General features: G+C 30.5%; 2 protein-coding genes across 3 annotated transcripts in view; both read left to right on the plus strand.

Moving 5' to 3' along the window:
* Nucleotides 1-13,276, plus strand: part of LOC140435234 (uncharacterized) — a 39,588-nt gene extending 26,312 nt beyond the window's left edge. For both annotated transcript variants that reach the window (XM_072524035.1, XM_072524034.1), the window contains exon 2: nt 9,801-13,276. In XM_072524035.1, coding sequence (XP_072380136.1) covers nt 9,805-12,828 — 3,024 coding nt within the window. In that variant the 5' untranslated portion in view covers nt 9,801-9,804 and the 3' untranslated portion in view covers nt 12,829-13,276. The remainder of the gene's footprint in view (nt 1-9,800) is intronic.
* A 3,759-nt stretch (nt 13,277-17,035) lies between these two features.
* LOC140433992 (uncharacterized) overlaps nt 17,036-27,773 on the plus strand; it is a 29,244-nt gene continuing 18,506 nt past the window's right edge. The window contains exons 1-2 of the mRNA XM_072521961.1: nt 17,036-17,168; nt 22,461-25,476. Coding sequence (XP_072378062.1) covers nt 22,465-25,476 — 3,012 coding nt within the window. The 5' untranslated portion in view covers nt 17,036-17,168; nt 22,461-22,464. The remainder of the gene's footprint in view (nt 17,169-22,460; nt 25,477-27,773) is intronic.

The raw sequence follows: 27,773 nt of genomic DNA on the forward strand, positions 1-27,773 counted from the left end.
ATCAAAGTATAATACCTGAAGTTTGAAGGAATTCACTAACGTTTGCTGGTAATTGGTCACCATCAAACCAATGAAAGTGATATTGGTTTTCTTTTAATCTCTACCCATTGTGTTCAGGAGATAAAATGGTTTGTTGTTTTGCATTTGCAGTATTATTCCATATGCTAAAAATGTAATTAGCACGACGGAATTGTTGGAATAACTCACTTTAGCATGGTAGTAAACTGCTAGCATCAAATTTTTTTAAATTTTTGCGATTGAATTCTTCGTTAATATTAGATACGCTGTAATTATTTAAAAACAATTGAAGCCGGGCAGCATTAATGTTGCACGTATCAGTAAAACTATAAATTTCGCAGATAAATTTTTGGATTATTTTGAAAATATCTTTTTGGGTACGCTCATCGATAAACAACCCTGATTCTCCAAACTGCATGAAAGCTCGTCGATATTCATGTTTCTTCATTAATATATTGTTTACCCTTTTTAAAAAAGGCAAGATTAAAGTCACATCCAGTTATAGCGTGAAACCCTGGCAAACTTCTACATAAAGATGGTCCCAAGTACTCGTAAACCTTTGACAAATTAATGTATCTCTGGTTATTTGCGGTGCCTGCGTTTAACCATACATTCGAATCATCATTTTTTAAATTATGCATAAATCGTTACATAATTATCGCAATGTCAGTATCAGAACATCTAATAACAAAATTTGCTTTAACGTCTACATTACAAATATGAAAAACAATTTTAGTGTCAGATTCTTCATGTTCAGGACACGATAAATTGTCATCAACATTCGATAAAACTGTATTATTATCAACGATGTAAGAATGACATTGTTTAGAATTAATTAATAATCGTTTATTCTCAATAAATGGCACCATTTCATTGAATGAATAAAAAAATCAACAAGGGGCTGTTTGAAATTGATATTTTTGAGTTCTTGCGAAAAATCTGACGGTCTAACTTGATCGGAACAAGAAATGTTGAAATCTAATTGAGTAGACTCATGACGAAGGCCTCTTTCGTAACCTTTGATCGAAAGAGAGAAATATTGATCAAAAATAACGTAGATTAAAATAACAGATTGTGAGTTAAAGAAGGAGAACCGAGTTATAGACGTCTCATTCACTCTGAAATGCAAGCACAGCACTCTCGCGCTCATTTAACTAATTTTGTGTTTGAGGGATATTTGGTCATTCTAATTTGCCTGACTGATTAAATATAACTTTATTATAGTTCCATTAATAACATATTTAAACATCAGACATGTAAAAGTAAGTAAAGTTCATTTAATTTTAGCGGAGCTTTAAAGCGTCTGACAAAAGTTCTGGTCCATGACAAGTGTCTGACACTTATTACAGTATTTTCAAAATAATATTCTACAAAATATGTATAAAAATCAGTTATATAAATTTAAGTTAAATAGCTCTTATTTTTAGTTACCTTTCTCACCTGGTACCTGCCCAGGTGTCACTCAGCAAGTTTCATAAATACGCAGGTATTCAAAGCACGCGAGACGCTACTGAGACTCTAAGGTTTCATCTGTCTGAAAATAAGTTATGTCTGATCGCTCTGGGATCTTACTCTATAGACTTTTGTGCAGTTTTCTCCTCTTTTTTACGGTCTGCTTCTTTAAGTCATTCGTCAACTTCAATAGTCGTTAGCACCTCTCCATAGTGGGCTTCTTTTAATCTTGGTGTAATTTTTTTGGGTTTCACAGAATTTCTGTTTGGGTCCACATTAAGTGTTTTAACAATTGCTGATGAGAATGTAGCAACAATATCTGAAGCAGCAGTAAAACACTTGACATCTAAAGTGGCAACATCTAAAGAGGCAAATCCGGACGGACCCTGCTGTACTCGTAGTGGTTCTGCCTCTGTGGGAATTCCGTCACTATTGTTTGTTTCTAGTTCGATTTCACTATAATAGCTGCAGTTAAACTGTAGACCCCCTTTTGAATCAGGACTAGTTTACTTAATTTTAACAGAAGTCATTTGGTGACTTGGAGGGTTGACAATTTCGGAATTATAATTTTCCTGAACTACTGCAGGTCTTAACCCATGGTTTGTAGTCAGTGAAGTATTTGGTTGTTCTATGTTTGTAGTAGTTAAAAATTTCCTAATACTGTTTACATGTTTGTTCAAAACTCTATCATTTACTTGAACGAAATATGTCACTGGACTTACACGTTTTATTATACTACCTTCCTGCCACTTATCTGTTATATAAGGACCTAGTCTTCCTACTAATACTTTCTTCCCTACTAAAAAGCATTCAATTTGTTTGAAATTTGATGATTTATTATAACTGCAATAATTACCCTTTTTACGTTTGATCAAATCAATGACTGCTTTTGGTTTAACTTTAAAAATATACTCATTAGGACGCACACCTGTATTTGCACAGGGAGTATTTCTATAGGTAGAAAGAAAGTTGATTAACCCTAGAAAGGTGGACTATTATTTACTGACAGTTATGGTGGACTATCGTAATTTTTACGACATCTAACAAAAAATTGAAAAAAAAATACAAATATAATTATAAACACTTTTATTACAATAAATTAGAAAAAATGTAAGTATTAGTAAGTGGTACACATATAAATAAAGTCGATGTACACTACTCGTTTGCACACATTGTACATATATTACCTCGGTGTTCGCCACATATAGCGTGATGGCATTGGTTGCAATATGTGGTAGTCATGCGCCTCTTTTTACTCGGACAATGGAAACATGCCTTGCGTTTCTTTTTTTCAGGTAACGGACGTTCAACTTCTTCGGAAATTTTGAGGACATCTTTAATATTTTGCTTAAGATTTCGACGTAAAGTTGGAATACACAATCGTTCTCTCAGCCAGGGTTCGGCGAGATGACGAGCCAATTCAACCATATATTCGTATCTGGATAAAACTGTTCTGTTTGCTTTTAATGTGTTTGTGGTGTAAATAACATACGAGTTAATACTTGCAATATTTATCATATTATAGAAGATACACAAAGGCCATCTCCTCGTTTTACGACCCGCATTCATATTCGAACACATTTGATCAAATGTATCCACTCCGCCTTTTGTTCCATTATAATCAGTTATTATAGTGGGTTTGCCATTTATTTTGGAAACATCAGCACCTTCGTGAAGTGTTGAAAGAAGTAAAACTACCTTATTTTTCTTTGGCATATATGATACCAATGTCTTTCTTTTATCAAAACAAAACATAGATGTATTGGGGACTCTGTTCTTTACATTTAACAATTCCTGTGGAATTTCTCTTTTATTTTTGCGAAGAGTTCCGATAATTGTCAGTTTGTACTGATCTTTTAATAACTCCTCTGCTAAGCTAACTGATGTAAACCAGTTGTCCATGGTAATATTTCTGTTACTACCATGAACTGATTTTGTAAGTTCCTTTACAAAATATGTACCCAACGGCAAACCATTTGTATTGGTTTTCTTGCCTAAATAAGGAATAGCATCGATCATATATTTCGAAGAGCTGTCACACATCATTACGATTTTGAGACCATACGAATTAGGTTTATCAGGTAAATACATTCGAAAAGGGCAACGTCCTCGAAATCCTACTAACTGTTCATCAATAGTCAAATAGGATGAAGGTGTATATGATTCTCTGCAGGTGGTAATAAAAATGTCCCATATTTCGCGTATATGCGCAAAAGGATCATCTTGCTGCCTTTCTTTTCGTGTTTCTTTTTCATCAAACCTAAGACAGTTTATGAGATATTTAAAACGCTGACCACTCATGCAAGCCTGATAAAATTTTCCTGATATATTACTGTCAAACATATATTTCACAGATAGATGACTGTCTTTATTTGCTGCAGACATTATCAAAATTGCCAATAAAGCTTGTAGCTCATTTTTACTCATGTCAGAAATATTAGGACGACTGGCATATTTTTTAGATTGTCTTGTAATTTCAGTATTTGAGTGTAACAGAGTACGACATAATATATCCTCTGAAAAAAAATGTAAGAAATATTCTTCAACTTTTGTGTAGTTTTTGGCATTTCCTTTGGGACCAGCTATAAAATGAATAATATTTCTAGCTGCCGTTCTTTTTGACAATGAAGGTATTTTGTTTGACCACTTATGCCCGTTTTTACCTTTTAGAGCCTTTCCCGGATTTACAATAAACTGAGAAACAGTGGAGTTCTCACCTGATGTTCCAGGTACTTCTTCTGTAGATTTTTCGCTTTCCACCACTATTGCTTTTATATCTGCATCCATTAAATTTACAGATGAACTGGATACACTGGACGGCTGGAAAATTTTGGAATTATCACTATTTTTAGAGTCATCTTCTTCATCTGAATCGTCCGATTCAAACTCCAAAGCATCTTCTTCTAACTCCCAGTCACTTCCACTATCTTCAAAAGGTTCCTGCTCACTATCTTCACCATTCATTATACGCTGTATTTCATCGTTTATTTCACTTGCCGTTAAAGGTTTTCGTGATGACATAGTGCTACAATTAAATAAAATAATATTTACTACAAATATAAAAAATAATTAGATAATGACTTACCAAAAACGTCACCGGCGTCCAAATAAACTTGAGAGAAAAAAACTAACGTAGAAGGTGGACTTTCGTAAAATTGACGACGTGCCCTCAGAAAATCTAATACATAAATACAGTAGTGGAGAAACGCACTCACCGCCTGTTAAATCAAGACTAAAGAAACAGCTACTGAGAAGTGTATGGGCAGAGGTTACGCAACCTTTACTATTTTTACGTGTCTCTCAGCAGTACCATTGGACTGGGGGTGATATGGAGGAGACTTTACTACTAAAAAACAGTTAGAATTAAATGGTGGGCCATTGTCACTAACAATGATGTCTGGTAGGCCCATTATAGAAAATGTTATTTTCAATTTTTCATGTACATCAATCCATTTAGATTTACTGTCCGCTAATGACAGATAAGAGACTTTATTAAAAAAAAAAAAGAAATCAATACGAACACGTTCAAAAACATTAGCAGTTCCAGGCCAGGGCATTAAAGATGTGAATATACACACTTTATGTAGCAAAACGTCGAAAAAGGTTTTTCCATTTTTCAATCATCAGAAACCTATATCCAAGAAAGTGATATATATATATATATATATATATATATATATATATATATATATATATTATTTTGTTATTATTTTCTTTACTTGATTAATTATTAAGCAAATCAAAAACATAACTTAATTGTTCTCAGGGTGAAAAATCACCTTAACATATTAACCTATGTTGTGTGGGTCCAAAGATTTCCTAGTTGTCCTTTATCGGGATAGAGAAAAAAGGATAATAATAAAAATAGTATGAATGAAAATGAAAAAGATTCCATTTCACGTACAAATCGTCTATGTATCTGTTTATACGTATTTCGCTTTAATAAAGCTCATCAGAACAGTTATTCATAGGCGTTCTCAACGTGAAAAATAGATCTTCCCTGTCTTTAAGAAGCAACAATAAAATGGCTTCGAAACGGACGCAATAGCGACATCTGATATTTACGGATTTAATAAAAATAGTGTTACAAAAAATTGGTATTCTTTATTTTATTTAAAGAAGAATAAAACAATTATCAAATTTTGCCGTTATCTTATCAATCAGCGTAAATGAATACAATAAAATTTACACAAAAAGAATATTTTAAGTCTTCTTAAAGACAAAACCAATTTAAAGCCAATTTCAATGAATATCTTTAAAACTTTTTATCTTTCTAATTTTTCAATATTTACTTTATTGCAAAAACAAAACTTTAAAACATTTTACAAATGAAGTCTACTCTTGAGTTAAAATGGTAACGACAATGATGTCAACAAACTTCATTCACAGTTACAAAATTTTCAATTCTGAACAGAAAATCACTGACCTTTCCTTCGTAGATTGTATTTGGAGCATACCCAGAATCGTCCACGCTCCACAGCAATGTGATCTGCCACTATTCGCCTCGGCTTTCTTCTTTTCGTATCTGCAATCCTCTTCCAGTCAGTAAATCGACAGGCCAAAGAAACCTACAGAATCTGACAATAGGAGACTATAACATCGAAAGCGTGAAAAATTTTACATACCTAGGTTCACTAGTTACCGCAGATAACAATGTCAGTAAAGAAGTTAAGAGAAGAATACATATCGCTAATAAAACATATAATGGACTAATTAAACATCTAAGATCTAACAACATCAAAAGAAACACCAAATGCAAAATATACAAGACCCTGATAAAACCGGTCCTTGTATATGGATCAGAGACATGGACACTATCGAAAAGCGATGAAAACCTATTAGGCACATTTGAACGAAAAATCCTTAGACACATATATAAGGGGGTAAAGGAAAATGACATATCGCGCAGAAGATATAACTTTGAACTGTACACAGCATACAACGAACCCGAGATCATAACATCCATAAAGATCGGACGTCTGCGCTGGATGGGCCATGTTGAACGAATGTTGGAGACTGAAACACCAAAACATATTATGAGACAAACACCAGTAGGAAGAAGGTCAAAGGGAAGACCCAAACTTAGATACATGGAACAAGTGGAACAAGATCTGAAAATACTTAAGATTACCAACTGGAAAAACAAAGCAAGGAACAGAACAGAATGGCGGAAAATCCTAGAACAAGCCAGGACCCAGAAAGGGTTGTCGAGCTACTGATGATGATGAATCCTCCTCCAGCGACTGTACGAAACACCTGACTCAATTCTTCAACAATTAACACTTGAAATTTAATTCTCCAAAACACTCAGCTACTTCTCAATGACACAAGGACCTCTTTCTGTCAACTTGGTGCCGCCAAACTATTTCCTACGTATTCCAGAAACTGCCCACTTTAGATCCAAGGATATCTTTTCATCGACTTGTAATCTCTTTCAACAATTCCGCTAACTTCCTTTCACAATGACCGTATCCAAATTCACGAACACACTCTCCATCGAGACACGACCGTTCCTTTCGATGATCAAAATGACAACTACACCTTTCCCTCATACATCGACTATCAATTCTCCCATTCAAAAAAAAAACTGTCCAATCAAAAAGCTTTATTTTGTTTACAATCATTAAGAAAAAACCCCATTACTGTTTCCAGAGAAACTAAAATTTTTGCTTTAAAACTGGCTTTTCCTTTGGTTATAAATACATAATTCATTCCTATAACAAAAGGTTAATTACAATATCTTAATTCTAGGTCATATACAAACAATGAAAAGATTATAATGAGTATGGGCTTTCTAATTCTATATAAAAATATTTTACCTGCGAATGTTTAAAAATCAGGAATTATTAATACAGGAACGTAGATTCCTTGTGGAGTTTAAAAATCAGTTGCTGACAGGCAAAAGTTAAGCTAATCTTATCTTAACCTAATACATAAATTTTGTTTACCAGGATGTCTTGAAAATTTATTTAAATGGTCTATTTATTAATTTTTATTTTTCTCTTTGGATGAGAAAAAGAAGTATGACAATATATATATATATATATATATATATATATATATATATATATATATATATATATATATATATATATATATATATATATATATATATATATATATAGAAAAGAAATTTAATCTTTGCAGATAAGTTAAATAGCAAACTCTTGGGGAAATCTGCAAGAAAGACTCTAATGTGTATCAATTGTTTCGCCGAACGTTTTCGCCAAAGAGAATTAATTTGGCTTCTTCAGGGCTGAAAGAGAATAAATTATAATTAGCTACCATATATTATCTATTAAAACATTATTGATCTTACCGTAACTTAGAATTTTAGAGTTAGAATATTAAAAAACTTTGCTAGTAACATAGTGGTGTTTTTTGTTACTATGTGCAAAAAAAGTTTTTTTTAAGGTTTGAAATGTATGGTAGCTTTGAACTTGACACGTAAAGGCTTACCCAAGGTTAATCGAAAAACCCAATGTAACTACATTTAAAAGGAGGTAATTCTTTGAATTGTCGGCAATAACTAAATTTTTGATTTTTAGAAAGTTTAAAAGTGAGGTTCTGTTTTAGCCAGAACGCAAGCGCTGACAAATTCAGTAGTTCTTATGAATCTTTATGTCGTTAAGGTTCATTGGTAAAAACGATATATCTTCGTTAAGATATTTCACTTTCCTTCGCGACTAACAATGCTGATCCTGATGTCTTAAGTGGGAACCCAGTCTCGGATACTCCTATAAACAAATATTTTTCATTACCATATTTCAGAGATATCACTCCGGGGTTAACAAGGATTCTGAAAAGTGTTGAAAATAGCTTTGGTAATAATAATAACAACATTAAACTTAATGTGGCTTGTAGATCAGCCCTAACAATTAATAATCTTTATTCTAAGATAAAAGATAAGACTCCCATAGATAGGCTTAGTAACATTGTCTACAACATTCCATGTCTCTCTTGCAACAATTCCTACATCGGTCAAACATCTCAATTATTGAAATCACGTATTACACTACACAAAAGTGATTCTCGACTTCACCCTGACCGTTGTGCATTAGCCAAACATGTCCATTCCACTGGTCATCTCATGGACTATACACTACAATTCTCCACCGTGAGAACAATAAATCTAAAAGAGAGTTCATTGAAATGTCTTATATTTTCCTTAACGATTTCTCCATTAATGTTAAGAGTGACATTAAGAATCTAAGCGATATATACCACTTTTTACTTAAATCAGATACCAAGAACAATACTACATCACAGATATCTAACTTGACTGATATATCCATTAACAACTAACATACCTTTATAATTAATTTTCATTAACAAAAAAAGATAACATTCCCTTGCTTTTCTTAGATACATCTCAATAATATGTAATAATACATGAACAATACAATATAATTAAATAAAGAAAATCAAAATAATATTTCCCTATACTGGGATTTAATTTCATTCGTTTTTACCAATGAACCTTAACGACATAAAGATTCATAAGAACTACTGAATTTGTCAGCGCTTGCGTTCTGGCTAAAACAGAACCTCACTTTTAAACTTTCTAAAAATCAAAAATTTAGTTATTGCCGACAATTCAAAGAATTACCTCCTTTTAAATGTAGTTACATTGGGTTTTTCGATTAACCTTGGGTAAGCCTTTACGTGTCAAGTTCAAAGCTACCATACATTTCAAACCTTAAAAAAAAACTTTTTTTGCACATAGTAACAAAAAACACCACTATGTTACTAGCAAAGTTTTTTAATATTCTAACTCTACAATTCTAAGTTACGGTAAGATCAATAATGTTTTTTAATAGATAATATATGGTAGCTAATTATAATTTATTCTCTTTCAGCCCTGAAGAAGCCAAATTAATTCTCTTTGGCGAAAACGTTCGGCGAAACAATTGATACACATTAGAGTCTTTCTTGCAGATTTCCCCAATATTTAAGAGTTTACTATATATATGTATATATATATTTACTTTGTTTTATTTTACTTTATTTACTATTTTACTTTGTTTTACACATGACGTCACGCAGTGCGAGAGAGATAGAACTAGCGTGCGCAATAGCATACCAGTATTTGTGTATCGTGGTATCAGCCAGGGGCGTTTAAGTAAACAACTTCAGATCGCTGGTACGACCAGCCAAAAGCGTATCAAATAAACTCTTTTTATATATTTAAATATTCGATATACAAAGAAAAAAGATCATGCTACAACTCGAACATGCAACAGAAAACAGTTTCAGAACTTTTTTTGTAATTATTTTTTAATAAAGACAAGATTATTGAATTATTTTATTATATAATTTTTCTATTTCAGGAAGATGATTGGATTTCTGGTACTGGTTTCACTCCTGCCTGTGTTAAGTTTATGTAGTAGTTGCAAGTACAGTTCTGATTCTGTTTACTGTCAAAAAATAAGCCAAGATGACTTCCTCATTGAACTGTTTCGCAACAAAGAATCAATTTCTTACTTAAGTGAAATTTTAATAGAAAATTCTGATTTTTCCAATATACAACCGTTTGTAGATTTTTCAAACGATTTGAATCCTGCGCAGGTTGACATTCGTTCTTTAATTATTAGAAGATCTAAAGTAGATAGTGTCGGTAGCGACACGTTTTGGGTTTTCAGAAACTTGAACAATCTAAATTTAAGTCAAAATAATATAACAAATCTGGATTGGTTGCCTGGTCTATTGATATCATATTATCAATATTTAAATTTAGATTTAAGTTACAACAAAATTTTTGAACTTGATTTTAATGATTTGGGGAATAAAATATCATCATTTTGGTTAAACAATAACGAAATTTCTATATTAAAACCAGCTACTAATTACATAAGCTTGGGTTTTATAGATTTGAGCCATAATAAACTAGTATCTTTCTCCGAATTTGAGTACAAGTTAAATATACGATCTTTAGATTTAAGTTATAATTATCTACAAATGCTGGCGTTAAAAAGTAACAAAGATCTTTTAAAAATTGAAGGTCACGGGAATAGTAATATTTCGTATATTGGCACTAGCAATTCTTACAGTGTTTTTAGTTTTTATTCCAGTTTTATACCCAATAATTCTTTATCCATACCAAACATATTTAAGTTAAACTGGATCGATACAGATTTGCCAGTTTTGGATAGTAATAAAATACCCATCATACGCTCAGGTATTATTGATTTTTCAAATAATAAATTAACCAGTATTCCGCAAAATTATTTTCAATCTGTTTATGCTTCTGTATTTAATCTAAGCTTTAATAATTTCGATGTATTATCTAATAAAGTATTTGGAGTAAATTCAGCCATTACGACTATTGATCTATCTTTTTCTAATTTGAAAAAAATAAATAATGAATTTTTCATAAATTGTTGTTCTTCCAATTCATACTACTATTTCGTCTACGTAAATTTAAGTCATAACGCCCTTGAAGAATTAGATGGAATTTGTACGAGAATACCGCAACTAAAACAACTAGATCTTTCGTCTAACAGAATAACAAATCTATCTCAAATATCATTACTAAATTGTTTATATTTATCTTCGTATAATATTTCCAACAATTCTATAAACGCTATTCCTCCAGAAACCTTTCAAGGCAAGGTACCTATAGAAACCCTTGACATTAGTCAAAATAATTTATTGCTTATCAATGAGTCAACTTTTAGAAACCTTAAAACGGTTCTAAGACATATTTTTTTAAGAAAAAATAGTATATCGAGTGTTGGTAGCAAAAGTTTTGGTGATTTTGATTATTTAGAAACGATTGACCTATCAGGCAATAAAATAAGGAATATTGAACAGTACGCCTTTTCGAATTTGGAAAAAATTGACATAATTAATTTGTCTAATAATGCCATTGAATTACTAGAAAGCTATAGTTTTCACAAAATTAGTGTACACAATATTGATCTTCAAGATAATCCTATTCATTATATCAAAGAAAAAGCTTTTTCCAATTTAAATTCTTTAGAGTCTTTAAATCTGTCTAATAGTGCTATAGCTATATTAGAAAATGATGTTTTCTTTAATTTACCAAATATCCGTATCATAGATTTAAGTACTAATTACATATTTTTGTTAAGTAACTATACTTTCAGAAACTTACCTGTAGAACATATTTATTTACATGGAAATAAAATAGAAAATATTTCTCAAAATGCCTTCCATAATTTACAAAATTTGAGATATTTGGATTTATCTAATTTGGGAATTTCGAAGATCGATCCTTACGCTTTTAACAACATGAATAGTTTGGTAGAAGTAAACTTGAAAAATAACAACATATCAAATCCAATAATCTTGGATAATACCATTAAAATTAACAAATTGATAATTCAGTTGACTGGTACAGTGGGCGAACGATTTATTTCAAGTATTTTTCTTCAAAACTTAACCATAATTGATTCTCATATAGAATTACTAAAAAATAATTGCTTTGTCAATTTGCCACTATTAACATCTCTAAATTTAATAAATACAACAATTGACTTTTCTGAAGATAATATTTTTAATGGTTTAACTAGGTTAACCTATTTAGATGCGTCACAAATATTTCAATATAAAACATCTCTAAAAGAATATACATTTAAAGATATGCGTAATTTAGAAGTTCTTAATATTTCCAATTCTGCCGTAGATACAATAGAAATTAACGCTTTTGTTGGACTTTCGAAACTAACAGAATTACAATTGAAAGGAAACAAATTGACTGTGGTAAACTTAACAGCAATCACCAACGGTTTACCCAACTTAATTAAGCTTAATCTTAGTTCGTCATCAATAAAAAACGTCCAAACTTCAAAACTGGGAAATCCAAACAAAGTTAAATATTTAGACCTATCAAATAATTTTATTGAAAATCTTGATTCACAAACATTTAGATTATTCGAAAATTTGGTTGAGTTGCTTCTTCATAACAACGAACTGTCAACAATTGAGTATCAAACTTTCTATTACTCAAAAAATCTTAAAACACTAAGACTAGATAATAATAAAATTACTGCTTTGAGAGTTGGTGTAATGGCTGGATTAGAAAACTTATCGTTCCTTAATATATCTGATAATGTAAATTTGTTTTTTCATACTAATAATCTTTTACCTCTTGAAACTCTGAAAACATTACGAACGTTGTATCTAGATAATACGTCTTTGCAAAAACATATGTTTGATTTTACAACTTTTAGAAAATCGTTTCGTTCTTTATCCAAAATTGGTATTAATAACAACCAGTTCACTTGTATTGATTTATTAAACTTATTAACATATCTCGAAGATAACAACATTGACTATACACCTTATAATCCAAAATTTGAAATAAAAAATTTGCACGGTTTAACATGTATTTAAGCACAAACAATTGTAAAAAATATTACATCGTATAACATAATTATAATGAAAGTTTAATATTTGATAATTAAAGTTTGTTTTCTTCCGGTATGTATATCACCAATCTTTTACCTTTGGAAACCCTTGAGAGATTACAAACGTTATATAGGTATAGATAATACGTCTTTGAAAAAATATATGTTTGATTATACAACTTTTAGAAAATCGTTTCCAGATTTATTTAAAATTGGTAATAATGACAATCAGTTCACTTGCACTGATTTATTAAAAATACAATAATATATCTAAAATATAACAACATTGAGTACACGCCTTATAATCCAAAATTTGGTATAAAAAATTTGCACGGTTTAACATGTATTTAAGCACAAACTATTGTAAAAGATATTATAAACATGATATTAAAACATAATTATAATGAAAATATGTTATCTTTAAAAAATAAACAAATATTAGCATACGTACTAGTTATTTTCTACCCTTATGTTCAAATATCGCACTATGAATGCAATAGTACCATAACTCAAAAAAATCATTTTTGAGTTAGCGTACAATCTAACGGTAAAACTTATATATTATCAAATAGTCACACTATTTGAGAAATCAAACAAAAAGGGAATATTTTGAAGGTAATCTAAATATTAGTACTCTATATCGCTTATATAAACAAAAATGCATAGAGTCAGATTTACCTTACGTTAAGAAATGTATTTATAACCAAATTTTTTACTATGCATATAATATTGGATTTCATAAACCCAAAAAAGATCAGTGTCTTACATGCGAAACTTTTAACAATTCCAACGAAGAGGAAAAGCAAATATTGGAAGCAAACTACCAAGAACATTTGAGAAGTAAAAATCTATTCCGGCAAGAAAAAGCTAAAGATATTAAAGATGCAGAACATAATAAAAATAAAGTTGTGGGGGTTTATGACTTACAAGCAGTTTTGCCGACTCCTTCGGGAGATGTATCTTCATTTTACTACAAGAGCAAATTGGCAACCTACAATTTCACTATTTAAGACGTAGTTCCAAAACAGAGGTACTGCTATGTTTGGAGTGAGACTGCTGCAAAATGCGAAGCTAACGAAGTTGGATCTTGTGTTCTGACTTTCCTTAGAGAGTTTTGTAAAGGTAAAGAGGTCATATTTTATTCAGACAATTGCACAGGACAAAATAAAAATAAATATATTATGGTCATGTATACGCATGCATTTTCTAATTTTCATATTCCTAGTATCACTCATAAATTTTTTATAACTGGATACACACAAAACAAAGGCGACAGTATGCATTCATGCATCGAACGTGCAAAGACCATACCTGCATACTACATACCTGCTCAGTGGGTACCAGTGATCCGTCTAGCAAAAAAGAATGGTAGTCCCTATGTGGCACGAGAAATAGAAACATCTGATATTTATGATTTAAAAGACTTATCCTGTAATGTTGGGTTTAATTATAATATCAATTTGAAAGGTGAGAAAGTTTTATGGAGCAAGATGAAAGTGTTCCACTTCAAGAAAGATGCACCGTTTTCTATATTTTATAAATACAATTATAATGATAACCTATATTCAGAGATTGACGTACGTGGGCGTAGAAATCATAGAAGTGCTAATAGTTTATCAGTATCAGGCTTTCCTCTTAAACTAGCATTTAGTGAACCTCCAAAAATTTCAAAAGAAAAAAAAGATGGACTTTTATCCTTATGTAGAGAAAAGTCAATTAAAACTCAATATCATAGTTTTTACGAAAATTTGTAATTTCTATTTTCATAAATAAATTCTTAAAAAATTAAGCTCAAATTTAATTTACTAACTAAGTATGCAACAATAATTCATTAAAATTATGTTATTAGTTCAAAACAATGGTATTTCCTTAAAAAAAATTTTTCCTTAAAAAAGAATTTTATTAATCTGTGGTCAATTAACAGTTTGTCATTTTATCACACCATATAAAAATATTAATAATCGATCAAATGGCACAAAACTGACTAACATGGTGTACTTAGATCCAACGATAATATCTAAAGATGGTCGCTAAAAAACTTTAATTGAGATTATCTCCAAACTGTTAATTTTGAGTTATGTTAGAATTGTATTCGCAGTGCGATAATGTCCATAATAATTCACGTAAAGTGCGTTACCCATCTATCTACGTATTTAATGCCTTAAACAAATTTTTACTATTAAGATATGACCGATTTAGTTGTCTTTCTCTTCGCACGAACTCCGAAGTTAGTTCACCATCATTTGTTTATGGTTAATTTTCCGCGCTTGTTTTACTCCGAGATTTAGTCACATACTCTGACTATATTTAGTATACGGCCCTTGTCTAGTCCAAAATGCAAACTGATATCATTTGGGAAAGTTTCTACAGTTTTTGGCATCTGATCTAAGTGGTTTCGAGTGGAAGCTGTTAATTTCAAATCATCCATGTAACAGATGATTAATCTTCGCTACAACAGAATTGTTATTTTTGATGTTAAATCCTGAGTCAGTGGAGTACAGTTGTTGAGACGATGAATGGGCTCATCGCTAAACAGAACCAAAGTGGACTCAACGAGTCCACTGGAAAAAACCCCGGTTAATTGAGATATCTTCAGTTTCGATATTGGTTTTACCAGGTATTTGAAGGTGAATTTTAGTCTTCCACTCTGCCATTATATGCTTTAAAAAGGTCACTAGATTATCATCAACTTTATATATTTTCAATATATCTATAAGCCATTCATGCGGCACTGAATCAAAGGCCTTCTTGTAGTCAATGAAGGCAGTAAAAAGGTTCCTTTTTTTGGTGAATGCCTGGTTAGAAATGACTGAGTCCATAACAAGTTGTTCCTTACAGCCCATGGAGCCCTTAGCGCATCCTTTCTGTTGCGGCTCTATGATATTGTTTAGAGCTCAGTGTTGGTAGATACGCCGGGCTACACAGGATGTGACCAATTTGTACAAAGTTGGAAGACAAGTAATTGGGCGGTACTTGGCTGGATCTTGGGTGTTATTTTGACCCTTTGGTATTAGGTAAGTGGTTCCCTGTGTAAGAAATGATGGTGTTTCCTGCGGATTAGAGATAACATGATTAATCAATACTGACAAACATTCATGAACACTCCAAAACTTTTTTAATTAGAAGTTCTGAACTCCATCTGGTCCAGGAGATTTCCAGTTATGAAGCTCTTTGATAGTATTTGAGACTTCTGAGATAAACACTTTTGATAGTAAAACACTATGGCACAAAGCCAGAAGTACAGATATACGACGTAGATGCAAGATGGAGAACATCAAGAACTAGGTAAGAAATGTAAGAGTAGAGCGGGACGATCATATAAGCCGAATGACTACAAAGTAGTAAAGACGGCAAGAGACGATTTTCCAATAGGAAGCCGATCAGTAGGAAGACCACGTAAACGATGAAACGACAAATTACTGGAGGCACATTGAAAAACAGACAGTCATAGCGAAACCTAAGAACCTAGTCACTAACATTCAAAAAAATAAATAAATTAATCAAAGTAGGTCTGTACTCAATAGCTACTACGGACTAACTTAATTCATAACGTAAATTCACATTACGTAGATTCCTATTCCAAAGAGGAATGAAAAGTGAAAAAAGATGAAGAAAGAGTAAGGAAAGAGGAATGGAAAACGAGATCCAACCATAAAGTATATGAACAGCACAAGAAACCTAAGAATATGCTAAATATGGGGCCTCAAGTAATGAAGCGGTTAGCGGTTGGTGAATACTCAAACGGTGACAACGGGAAGAGTGTCACACATGGTCTTATGTAGGAGGTTCCTAAAAAGTAGAAAGAAAGAAATAAAACAAGATGGCTAGAAAAGTTCGAGAGTGACTTAAAGGAAGAAGGTAACTTAAACTGGAGAAGAGAAGCAAAAGACAGAAAAAGAAGGAGAGGTATTATCAAGAATCTTGGTGAAAAAATAGCATAAAGTGATTAAAATGTCATTTTTGGTCTAGACCTATAGAGCCTATTGGGCACTGTAAATAAATGCATTAATAATTTAAATATCGAAGTTCTACAATATTCTATTTCTAATAAGAAAATTATTTTTGACTAGAATATAAAAGATATAAGCCCAAATATATTCGTTAATAGCGAACAAAGTAGATATTGTTGGTAAACAAAAATTTTGTTTATTCCTATCATTATTTAACTAAAAATATGTTAACTTTTGATAAAAGGAACATTTATCTTAAACAAACAACATCGGTCTGATCGTTTCAGGAAGTTACTAGATACCCAACGATATTTCAATATACATATTTTAGAATTTACATTATTCGTCTGTTTTGCTGCTGTTCACTGCTATTAAGGTTAGTAAAGCAATAAAAATAACACCAATTTTTTTTTTCAATTTTACATTATTTCAGTAGATTTATATATTTATATATATATATATATATATATATATATATATATATATATATATATATATATATATATATATATATATATGTATATATATAAATATACATATATATATATATACATACATATATATATATATATATATATATATATATATATATATATATATATATATATATATATATATATATATAAGAATAAGAAAAAATAAGTACTTGTGACTAGTTTGGAACAAATATATAACTGTTTTGGATGGGTTGGAGTCAATAAAAGGGCTATTGGTTAACTATTTTTTTTATCTCGAGCTTTCAATTGTGTTTACAATTATTATCAAGAGCTAAAAAAGACAAAATACTTACAAGGTTGAACTAAAAAGAAAAAACAATTTTTGTTAACTTACCAAATAAAAATTAGTTTAGTAAGTAAAAATTACTGCTAATACATCTTCAAAATATTTAATATAAAAATGTTTTAATCCAATAAATGTTTATCCGAAAATTTTTATAATTTTGAAAACATTTTTTTAATACAAAAATAATTGAATTTATAAATAAGTTCAAATAGCAACCAATTACAAATAGCCTCAATGTCATAAATGCCAACATAAAATTTTTATTTTTGACAATTATATTGCCAAAAGTAAAATTTCGTTTAAACATTCTTTTTTGTTTAGTAACAAAAAGAAGAAGATTTATTCACCGTTGACAGATGTCTGAAAAAATGTAACAGATATATGGAGAATTAAATATGACATTTTACAAGTTTTATATATAAATCATAAAGAAAGAATATTTTGCTTAAATTTTGAATTTCTGATCTTTTGTTTAAATTATTATCACTTTTGCTAATACAAACCATTTCCAAAAAAGTCCTTTGAAATTTATTACTTTCACTACATAAAATTTTAATGTTATCAAAATCCATAATATGGTCTTTATCGATTACATGCTCTGCCAAAGCACAAGATGGTTTTTTAATTCTGCAATCACTTTTGTGAGAAATAATGCGATTTGAAAGATTTCTTCCGGTCTCACCAACATATTCAGCCTCACACTGAGTACAACTGATGCTGTATACTAAATTCGTTTTTTCAAATTTGTCTATAGGATATTTAGTTTTAGAATATAAAGATGAAATAGTTTTGATGTTCTTTGTTGCTATTTTTATATTGTCAATAACCTTTAGTGTTTGTATTAATTTAGGTGTTAATGATGGTATAAAAGGTAGTGAATGATAATAGATGTTCTGATTGTTAGATACAATGTTTTGAGATTGAGCAAAAAATGGTGTTAAATTATTTATATTACTAATATTAGAAAAAAGCATCCTATGTAGCATATCTGGAGGATAAGAGTTTTCAATTAGAATATTTTTTAATAATTGAGGATCTTCTTGTAGATAATCTGGATGAGAAAGTTTTAAAACACGTTCTTTTAATCCTGTTATAAGGTTCATTTTCATCTTATTTGGATGGTGAGAGTAATAGCTTATAAATCTATTACTACATATGGGTTTTCTGAACCATCTGGTTTTCAACATATTGTCTGTATTTCTTACTATTCTCATGTCAAGGAATGGTAGAGAATTATCTATCTCTTCCTCAACTGTAAATTGTATATGTTGATTATAACTGTTGAAAATGTTGACTGTTTCATGAATTTTGTGTTTAGGAAGTGCCAAAACTAAATCATCTACATATCTCTTAATAAAAGGAATGAAAAAAGTGCAATTACTGATACAATCACTGATAACATCATCCATGACATAGCTACTTAGAATGGGTAAAAGACTAGATCCCATAGGACTACCAAAAATTTGTTTATAAAATACACCATTAAATATAAAAATATTAGAATCAAAAACAAAGTTGATAAGTGTTTTGAAATGTAATAAGTCAATATTAGTGTGTTGCGAAATCTCATTCCAATGTTTTTCAACACTACTTATGATTAAATCTAAAGGCAAATTAGTAAAAAGAGATGTTACATCAAAACTAACTAAAACATAATTTTGTGGTAATTGGAAATTATTAATGAAAGAACTAAAATCAAATGAATCTTTAATGTAAAAATTGTTGTTTAAATTATAAGCATTAGTTAAGATGTCAGTGAGGAGCTGTGCTATTGGTCCGTAAGGAGGGCATAAAGATGAAACAATTGGTCTCATAGATAAAGTTGGTTTATGTATTTTTGGCAGAGCATAAAACCGTGGAGCAATAGAATTATAAATTTTGAGCTCTTTTGCTTTTTTATTATCAATAAATTTCTTTATGTTTAATTTAGATACTAGACAATTTGCTTTTTGTTGCAAAGTACAAACAGGACTCCTTCTAAGTGTAGTGTAATACTTAGTATCATTTAAGAGTTCTCCAGTTTTTTGTAGATAATCCTCTTTGTACATTACAACAGTTACGTTACCTTTATCGCTTTTGACAATGTAACTTTCAGGATGGTTTTTAAGAAAAAGTTTAGTTTGCACATAGTATTTATTTAAAAAATGATCTTTGACTTCTTTATGCAAAAAGTTTGTAATAACGTTTGTACATTTAGATCTAACAACATCCTTTTGACTATCATTTAAAATAAAATAAAATAAGGTGAACGGTTAATGATTCACTATACTTTCCACAAACAGGTGATTTCTCCGAAGTCATCAGGTGTCCATGTGTTAGCCGTAATTTGTCTCTTCTACGTAAGTTAGGTAGCTGAAAGGTTTCATATTTTGTGTAATTTCGAGGTTTAATTATTCAATTCAATCATCAATTGGTTTTGCCAGGACTTTGGGACCTGAAAAGTAGTTTTAGATCTGATGCTAGTTAAACAGACTTGATGTCTGATTTGGTTGTTATTGCTTCTTTTGCAGAAGTATCAGCAGTCTCACTACCTAAAATGCTAACGTGTGAAGAAATCCAGAATAATATTATGTTTGTTCCAGAAGAAGTGGGACGGTTTGTTGCTTTATGTATGGCATGAACTATTGAATGTTCGAAATAAATATTTTTAATTGAGTCGATGGAGGACATCGAAACTGTACATATTGCAGTGTTCTTGGCTTTAGTTTGGTTACATAAGTCATTTAATATTTGTAGGATGGTGTACCGCTCTCTTGTATGAATAGACGTGGATTGTGGAAGGCAGAACTTCTGAATGACACTATTTATTGTTACAGAATATCAGACACCTGTCTTAGTTTTAGATGCATCTGTTGATAATCTCGTCATATGAGTTTGTGTTGACCAGCTCAACACAAGCTGGGGGAGAAATTGCCCGAGAATTTGGCTGTTGGTTTCATTTTTGTGATAATTATTAAGCGAAAAGTAAATTTTTGTTATGTTATTAATCCATGGAGGAGTTGATGACAGTATATAAGTATTAAAAAATTTTTTTGAATAAAATCCTTTATAAAAAGGTATATAAAAAACCCAGTTGGGTTATGTTCAACATAGCCCAACTGGGTTTTTTATATACCTTTTTATAAAGGATTTTATTCAAAAATTTTTTTTAATATATGGTATACAGCCAAATACAGGAACTAACTTTCCTTGTGGATATTATATAAGTATTTGTTTATGAAAAATCAACAGGTCGTGAAGGGGGAAGTAAAATTTGAGGTAATGTTTGGTATTTATTATTGAGCTCGCAATTATAAAGTTTGTATATTAGCTTGTATATAGGGTTGTTTTGATTTGACAACACTAGCAAAGTATGTTAAAAGAAGTTAAAAGGAACAGTTCACCTGTTTCACAGCGAAGACTTTCGGCGGGACTGCATCTGAAAGCTCCGAGACATATTCGTAATGCGGTATTCTGAATAATGTCAGAGTCCTTAAATAAGTCTTTGATGCTGACATGTACACAAAGCATCCATAATCCAGTCGAGAGCGAATGAGAGATCTGTATACCTTAATAAGAATATCTTCATCAGCTCCCCAGTGATGGTTTGCTAAAGATTTCAATAGATTTAATCTAATTAAGCATCTACCGCTGACGTTTGTAATCTGTGGTTTCCATGTCAGTCGACTATTTAAAATTAAACTTAGTATCTTGTCATACATAAAAAACTCATTGTCTCCAAGTAAGAGATGTAGTTCTTCCAAATCCTCCCCCTTTTTAAATTTAATGTCTGTTTCGTCCGCCCGTTTTTTAAGTGTTTTTAAGTGTTTTCTGTGTGTCTTAAAGTGTCTCAATTTTAATTTTTAAGTTTATATATTGAACTTTACATCCATTTGCCACATATTACAAGATAACTCTATCAAAGAAATTTGATAATTACAAGCTAATCTAATTGCACACCCACACAATTTGTACATCTATTCTTATTCATTGTCTTACAACTGTCACCTTCCAAAACAAAAATAAAAATCTCAATAAATAACACACATTTTATAAATATATCTCCAGAATAAAAATAAATAACTTATTAAGAACTTAATGGTATAGAACATTACTTTCATCAAACAAACAATTACATTTCACCTATCTCTACTTCATTGGATTAAATCTGTCTCCTCAAGAACTTCCCTGTTTACTGTTAAACAATTACAATAGTTGACTTGAGTTCTCCAATCAACAATACAAGATAGTTTGAACCATGTTCTTTCAACCATCAATTAATAGTGTAACGGCATCATTTATTTAACTTTGTATCGTGACCTGAAGATGCTTTGCATATTGTAGAAAGCGAAACCGGTCGTCTGATTAGTTAAATTAAATTGATTGTGAGTAAGTCTAATTTATTATTTCTTCTACCTTTAGTATCTTGTGTTGAGTGAGTTTAGTTTTGATTTTTTAGCAGAGAAATTAATACCAAAGCTTATAGACCAAGAAGTTAGTTTATTTACTGCTTTTTGGATTAAGTTTGTAGTTGTGAACGTATCATATAAGTTGTACTTCACTGGGTTGCGAATATTCTTGCAAATATCAATAATAGTTATTATAAATAAAGTGGAACTTGGAACTGATCCTTGGGGTACCCCATTGTCCTAAACGTAGGTTGAGGAAGCTTTTCCGTTAACTGATACTTTGAAGCGGCGATTAGAAAGAAACTGTTCGATAAAAGATAATGTATTGTCCGTAATATTATATTCTTTTAATTTGGTTAATACAGTAGACCGTAATAAAGTGTCGAAGGTGTTCTCGATATCAAATGATGCTGTCTTTATAATTATTGTTTGAGTAAAAAGAACAAAAGTTTTAAAATTATTTGAATATTTTAATTTATATAATTTTTATATTTCAGGAAAATGTTGAAATTTCTGGTACTGGTTTCACTCCTGCCTGTGTTAAGTTTATGTGGTAATTGCAAGTACAGTTCTTTTTCTGTTCACTGTCAAGAAATAAGCCAAGATGATTTCCTGATTGAATTGTTTCGCAACAAAAAGTCAATTTCTACTTTACAAGAAATTTTAATTGAAGATTCCGATTTTTCCAGAATACAACCGTTTGTAGATTTTTCAAACGATTTGAATCCTGCGAAGGTTGACATTAGTTCTTTAACTATTAGAAGATCTAAAGTAGATACTGTCACTGGCAACACATTTGGGGCTTTCAGAAATTTGTACAAACTTAATTTAAGTCAAAATAATATAACAAATCTGGATTGGTTGCCTGGTCTATTTATATCATATGATTATAATTATTTAAATTTAGATTTAAGTTACAATAAAATTTCTGAACTTGATTTTAATAATTTGAGGCAAAAAATGTCATCAATTTGGTTAAACAATAACGAAATTTCTATATTAAAACCAACTTCTTTTGATTACACAAGCTTTGATTTTATAGATTTGAGCAATAATAAATTAGTGTTTTTCTCAGAATTTGAGTTCAAGGTAAATATACGATCATTAGATTTAAGTTATAATTATCTACAAAAGCTGGCGTTACGAGGTAATAAAGTTCTTTTAAAAATTGAGGGTAATGGAAATACTAATATTTCGTATATTGGCACTAGCAATTCTTACAGTGTTTCTAGTTTTTATTCCAGTTTTATACCTAATAATACTTTGTCCATGCAAAACATATTTAAGTTAAACTGGATCGATACAGATTTGCCAGTTTTGAATAGTAATAAAATACCCATCATACGCTCAGGTATTATTGATTTTTCAAATAATAAATTAACCAGTATTCCGCAAAATTATTTTCAATCTGTTCAAGCTTCTGTATTTAATTTGAGTTTTAACAATTTTGATGTATTATCTAATAAAGTGTTCGGAGTAAATTCAGGCATTACTACTATTGATCTATCTTTTTCTAATTTAAAAAAAATAAGTAATGAATTTTTCATAAATTGCTGTTCTCGAAGTTACAGTTACAATATTTTAGATTTAAGTCATAACGCCCTTGAAGAATTAGATGGAATTTGTAACAGAATACCGCAACTAAAACATCTAGATCTTTCTTCTAATAGAATAACAAATCTATCTCAAATATCAATATCGAATTGTTCACATTTATCTTCGTATAATATTTCCAACAATTTTATAAACGATATTCCTCCAGAAACTTTTCAAATCCAAGTACCTATAGAAACCCTTGACATTAGTGAAAATAATTTATTGTTCATCAATGAGTCAACTTTTAGAAACCTTAAAAGCGTTTTAAGAAATATTTATTTAAGAAAAAATAACATATCGACTATTGGTAGTAAAAGTTTTTGTGATTTTGATTATTTAAAAATTATTGACCTATCAGACAATAAAATAAAGAATATTGAACAGTATGCTTTTTTGAATTTGAAAAATATCCATACAATTAATTTGTCTAACAATTCAATTGAATTATTGGAAAGCTATACCTTTAACAACACTAGTGTGAAAAATATCGACCTTCAAGGTAACACTATTCATTATATCAGAGAAAAAGCATTTTCCAACTTAAATTATTTAGAGTCATTAAATCTTTCGAACAGTGCAATAGCAATATTAGAAAATGATGTTTTCTTTAATTTACCAGTAATCCATACCATAGATTTAAGTAATAATTACATAGTTTTGCTGAGTAACTATACTTTTAGGAACTTACCTGTACGTTACATTTTTTTAAACGGAAATAAAATAGAATACATTTTGCAAAACGCTTTTCACAATTTGAATAATTTGATAGAAGTAAACTTGAAAAATAACAATATAGAAGGAATTGTAAAATATTCATTCCACTTAGTTAATGTCGAGACGTTACTTCTTAATTCAATATCAAGTCCAATTATCTTGGATAATACCGTTAAAATTAAGATTTTGGTAATTCAGTTGACTGGTACAGTAGGCGAACAATTTATTTCAAGTGCTTTCCTTAAAAACTTAACCATAATTGATTCTCATATAGAATTACTAAAGAATAATTGCTTCGTTGATTTACCACTATTAACATCTCTAAATTTAATAAATACAACATTTGACGTTGCTGAAGATAACATTTTCAGTGAATTAACGAGTTTAACCTACTTAGATGCATCACAAATATTTCAAAATAAAGTATTGCTGAAGGAATATACCTTTAGAGATTTGTTTAATTTACAAGTTCTTAATATCTCCAATTCTGCCTTAAATACAATAGAAAATAATGCTTTTGCCGGACTTTCAGAACTAAAAGAATTGCACTTGAAAGGAAACAAATTGACTGTTGTAAACTTAACGGCAATCACTAACGGTTTATCTAACTTAATTAAACTTAATCTTAGCTCGTCATCTATAAAAAATGTCCAAAGTTCAAAACTGGGAAATCCGAACAAAGTTAAATATTTAGACCTATCAAATAATTTTATTGAAAATCTTGATTCACAAACATTTAGATTATTTGTAAATTTAGTTGAGTTGCTTCTTCATAACAACGAACTGTCAACAATTGAGTATCAAACTTTCTATTACTTAAAAAATCTTAAAACACTGAGACTAGATAATAACAGAATATATAGTTTGGGCGTTGGTGTATTCGCTGGATTAGAAAACTTATCGTTCCTTAATATATCTGATAATGCACGTTTGTTTTCTTCCGGTACGTATACCTCCAATCTTCTACCTTTGGAAACCCTTGAAAGCTTACAAACGTTATATATAGATAATACGTCTTTACATAGGTTTAATACAAATTTAAAAAAATCGTTTCCTTCTTTATCCATAATTGGTATTAATAACAATCTATTCTCATGCAATGATTTAATAAATCTAATAATATATCTCAAATATAACAACATTGACTACACGCCTTATAATCCACAATTTGAAGTAAAAAATTTAAAGGGTTTAACATGTGCTTAATTAAAGAAATCATTGTAAAATTACAGCATCATGTAACATAACACAGGTCTACAAAAAAAACTTTTTGAAAAATGTTGTAAAGACAAGACATTTTATATAATTTTGATGAATAAAAAAAAACACTAAATGTGCTTATAAATACATTTATTATTATATTTTAAAAGTAAGAATAACGCTCAAAATAAAGAAAACTACACATTTTGTATGCACAACTTAATGAAATATTTTCCTTATTGTCAAAAAACTGCGTTTGGTAGAAATTTTTTTATAAATTTTATCAGAATTATCACGTTTTAGCATCCAACAGTAGTCTGCCATCATGGATACGCTCCATTTACCCTGATAACGTCTTTCCATCTGCTTAATGTCTTGGTGGAAACATTCCCCTTGCTCTTCACTAACAGCTTCAAGATTTTCTGGAAATTGGTCTAGATGACCGAATAAAAATGTACTTTTAAACTCATATTGCATCCTAGAATACGAAAATTTTGTAGCATTTGTGTGACAATGTTCTTATGGTCTGGAAATTTCTTATTTCCCAAGAACTTTTCGATAACTCCTTTAAATGTAGTCCACGCTTTCTTTTCGATAAGCGTCATAGAATTTTGAAAGTGTTCATCTCTGCATAAAAATCTAATGTCGGGACCAACAAAACTCCTTTTAATTTTGCATCGGACAACTTGGGAAATTTTGAACAAATATATTTAAAACATTCTCCGTTTTTGTCAATAGCTTTAACAAACTGTTTCATCAAACCTAATTGTATATGCAGAGGGGGCAATAAAATTCTTTTACTATCAACTAAGGTATTGTGTTTTATGTTTTTACTTCCTGGCGTAAGGTTTTTCCTTGTAGGCCATTTATTTTGGGTCCAATGTTTATCTCGTGCTCGGCTGTCCCATTCACAAATGAACCAAGGATATTTAGTATAACCTGACTGTTGCCCAAGTAGCATACATAGAACTCTTAGATCTCCACAAAGCATCCAGTTATGTTCTCGGTATTTAATTTTTTCTAAGAGAAGTTCTAAGTTTTCGTATGTTTCTTTAAGGTGAACAGAATGGGCGACTAGAACAGAAGCCAGTGTATTACCATTGTGCAGTAAAACACCCTTTAGACTACTTTTGCTAGAGTCAATAAATAGTCGCCATTCTTCCTTTTCATAAGAGGCAGCTCCTAGCTTAATAACTAAGTCGGATATATTGTTACAATATACTAAAAAATCTTCTTGATTAAAATATGGACTCAGGTCCTTTCCTCGATTTCTGTAGAAACTGGTTGATGTACTTGGAGTCAGCAAATTTTTATCACGAAGTCTAGGGGCTAGAAGTTCTGAGGCATCTTTGGGAAGATTTAAGTCTCTTATTAAATCGTTTAATTTCATTTGATTAAATAGTTGTGGTCCTTCTTCTGCTGAAAAAGTAACGTCGGGATCTGTGGACTCAAATGCAGACTGTTCCGAGTCAGACGATAACACATTCTCTAACTCCTTTGGTGGAATAGGTATGGGTACATCAGGGCCATGAGAAATAGGTCTAATAGCAGATTTTAGGTTCGGGTATAAAATATTTTTTTTATTCTTACCACTAAATCCCTTTAAATCGCAGGAGCAAAAGTAGCAATCATCAGAATGATTTTGTGGCTCACGCCACACCATGGGAACTCCAAAACTCAATGACTTTTTTCTTCCTTTTGTCCAACTTCTTAAAGCTTCTACAAAAATTTACATACAATATGTGGTGCAGAAGATTTGTCTTGTTCTCCTATTTTCACTCCAAAATATACGTGATACGCATTACGAACAAATAAGGTTATGTTATGTCTTTGTTTTACAACCACAAAACTGCCACAAATATAATAAAAGCAGTCTGCATTATTAACACAATGTCTCATTTTTATAGCTCGAAAAAAGAATAGAATAACAAATAAATAGCACTAATTCGAAACACAGCGATAAACATCCTCGAACAGCTAAAAACCAGCAACTTATTTTGATGCGTTTAATTACGACTGGGAGCGGTGCAGCCGCTTACAGTGTTGCCACAATTCAGAATTTTATTAAAATATTTTTGCACAACTGTTTGTGCCATTCATTTACACTAAAAATCGTTTTTCTAATTTTATATGTAAACTTTTCGTATAATCAAGGAATTTTTATAAGATCTCGATTTGCAAAAAATTGGAAAGTGATAGAAAAAAAACTAAAAAAAAATGTCAGTTTCGGATTTAGGAGGTCAAAAGTACCTAACAAAGGATGTTTATTTTAAAACATCAAATTAACTGTTGACCTGTGT

Source organism: Diabrotica undecimpunctata, chromosome 2 (assembly GCF_040954645.1).
Source record: "Diabrotica undecimpunctata isolate CICGRU chromosome 2, icDiaUnde3, whole genome shotgun sequence".
Taxonomy (NCBI): domain Eukaryota; kingdom Metazoa; phylum Arthropoda; class Insecta; order Coleoptera; family Chrysomelidae; genus Diabrotica; species Diabrotica undecimpunctata.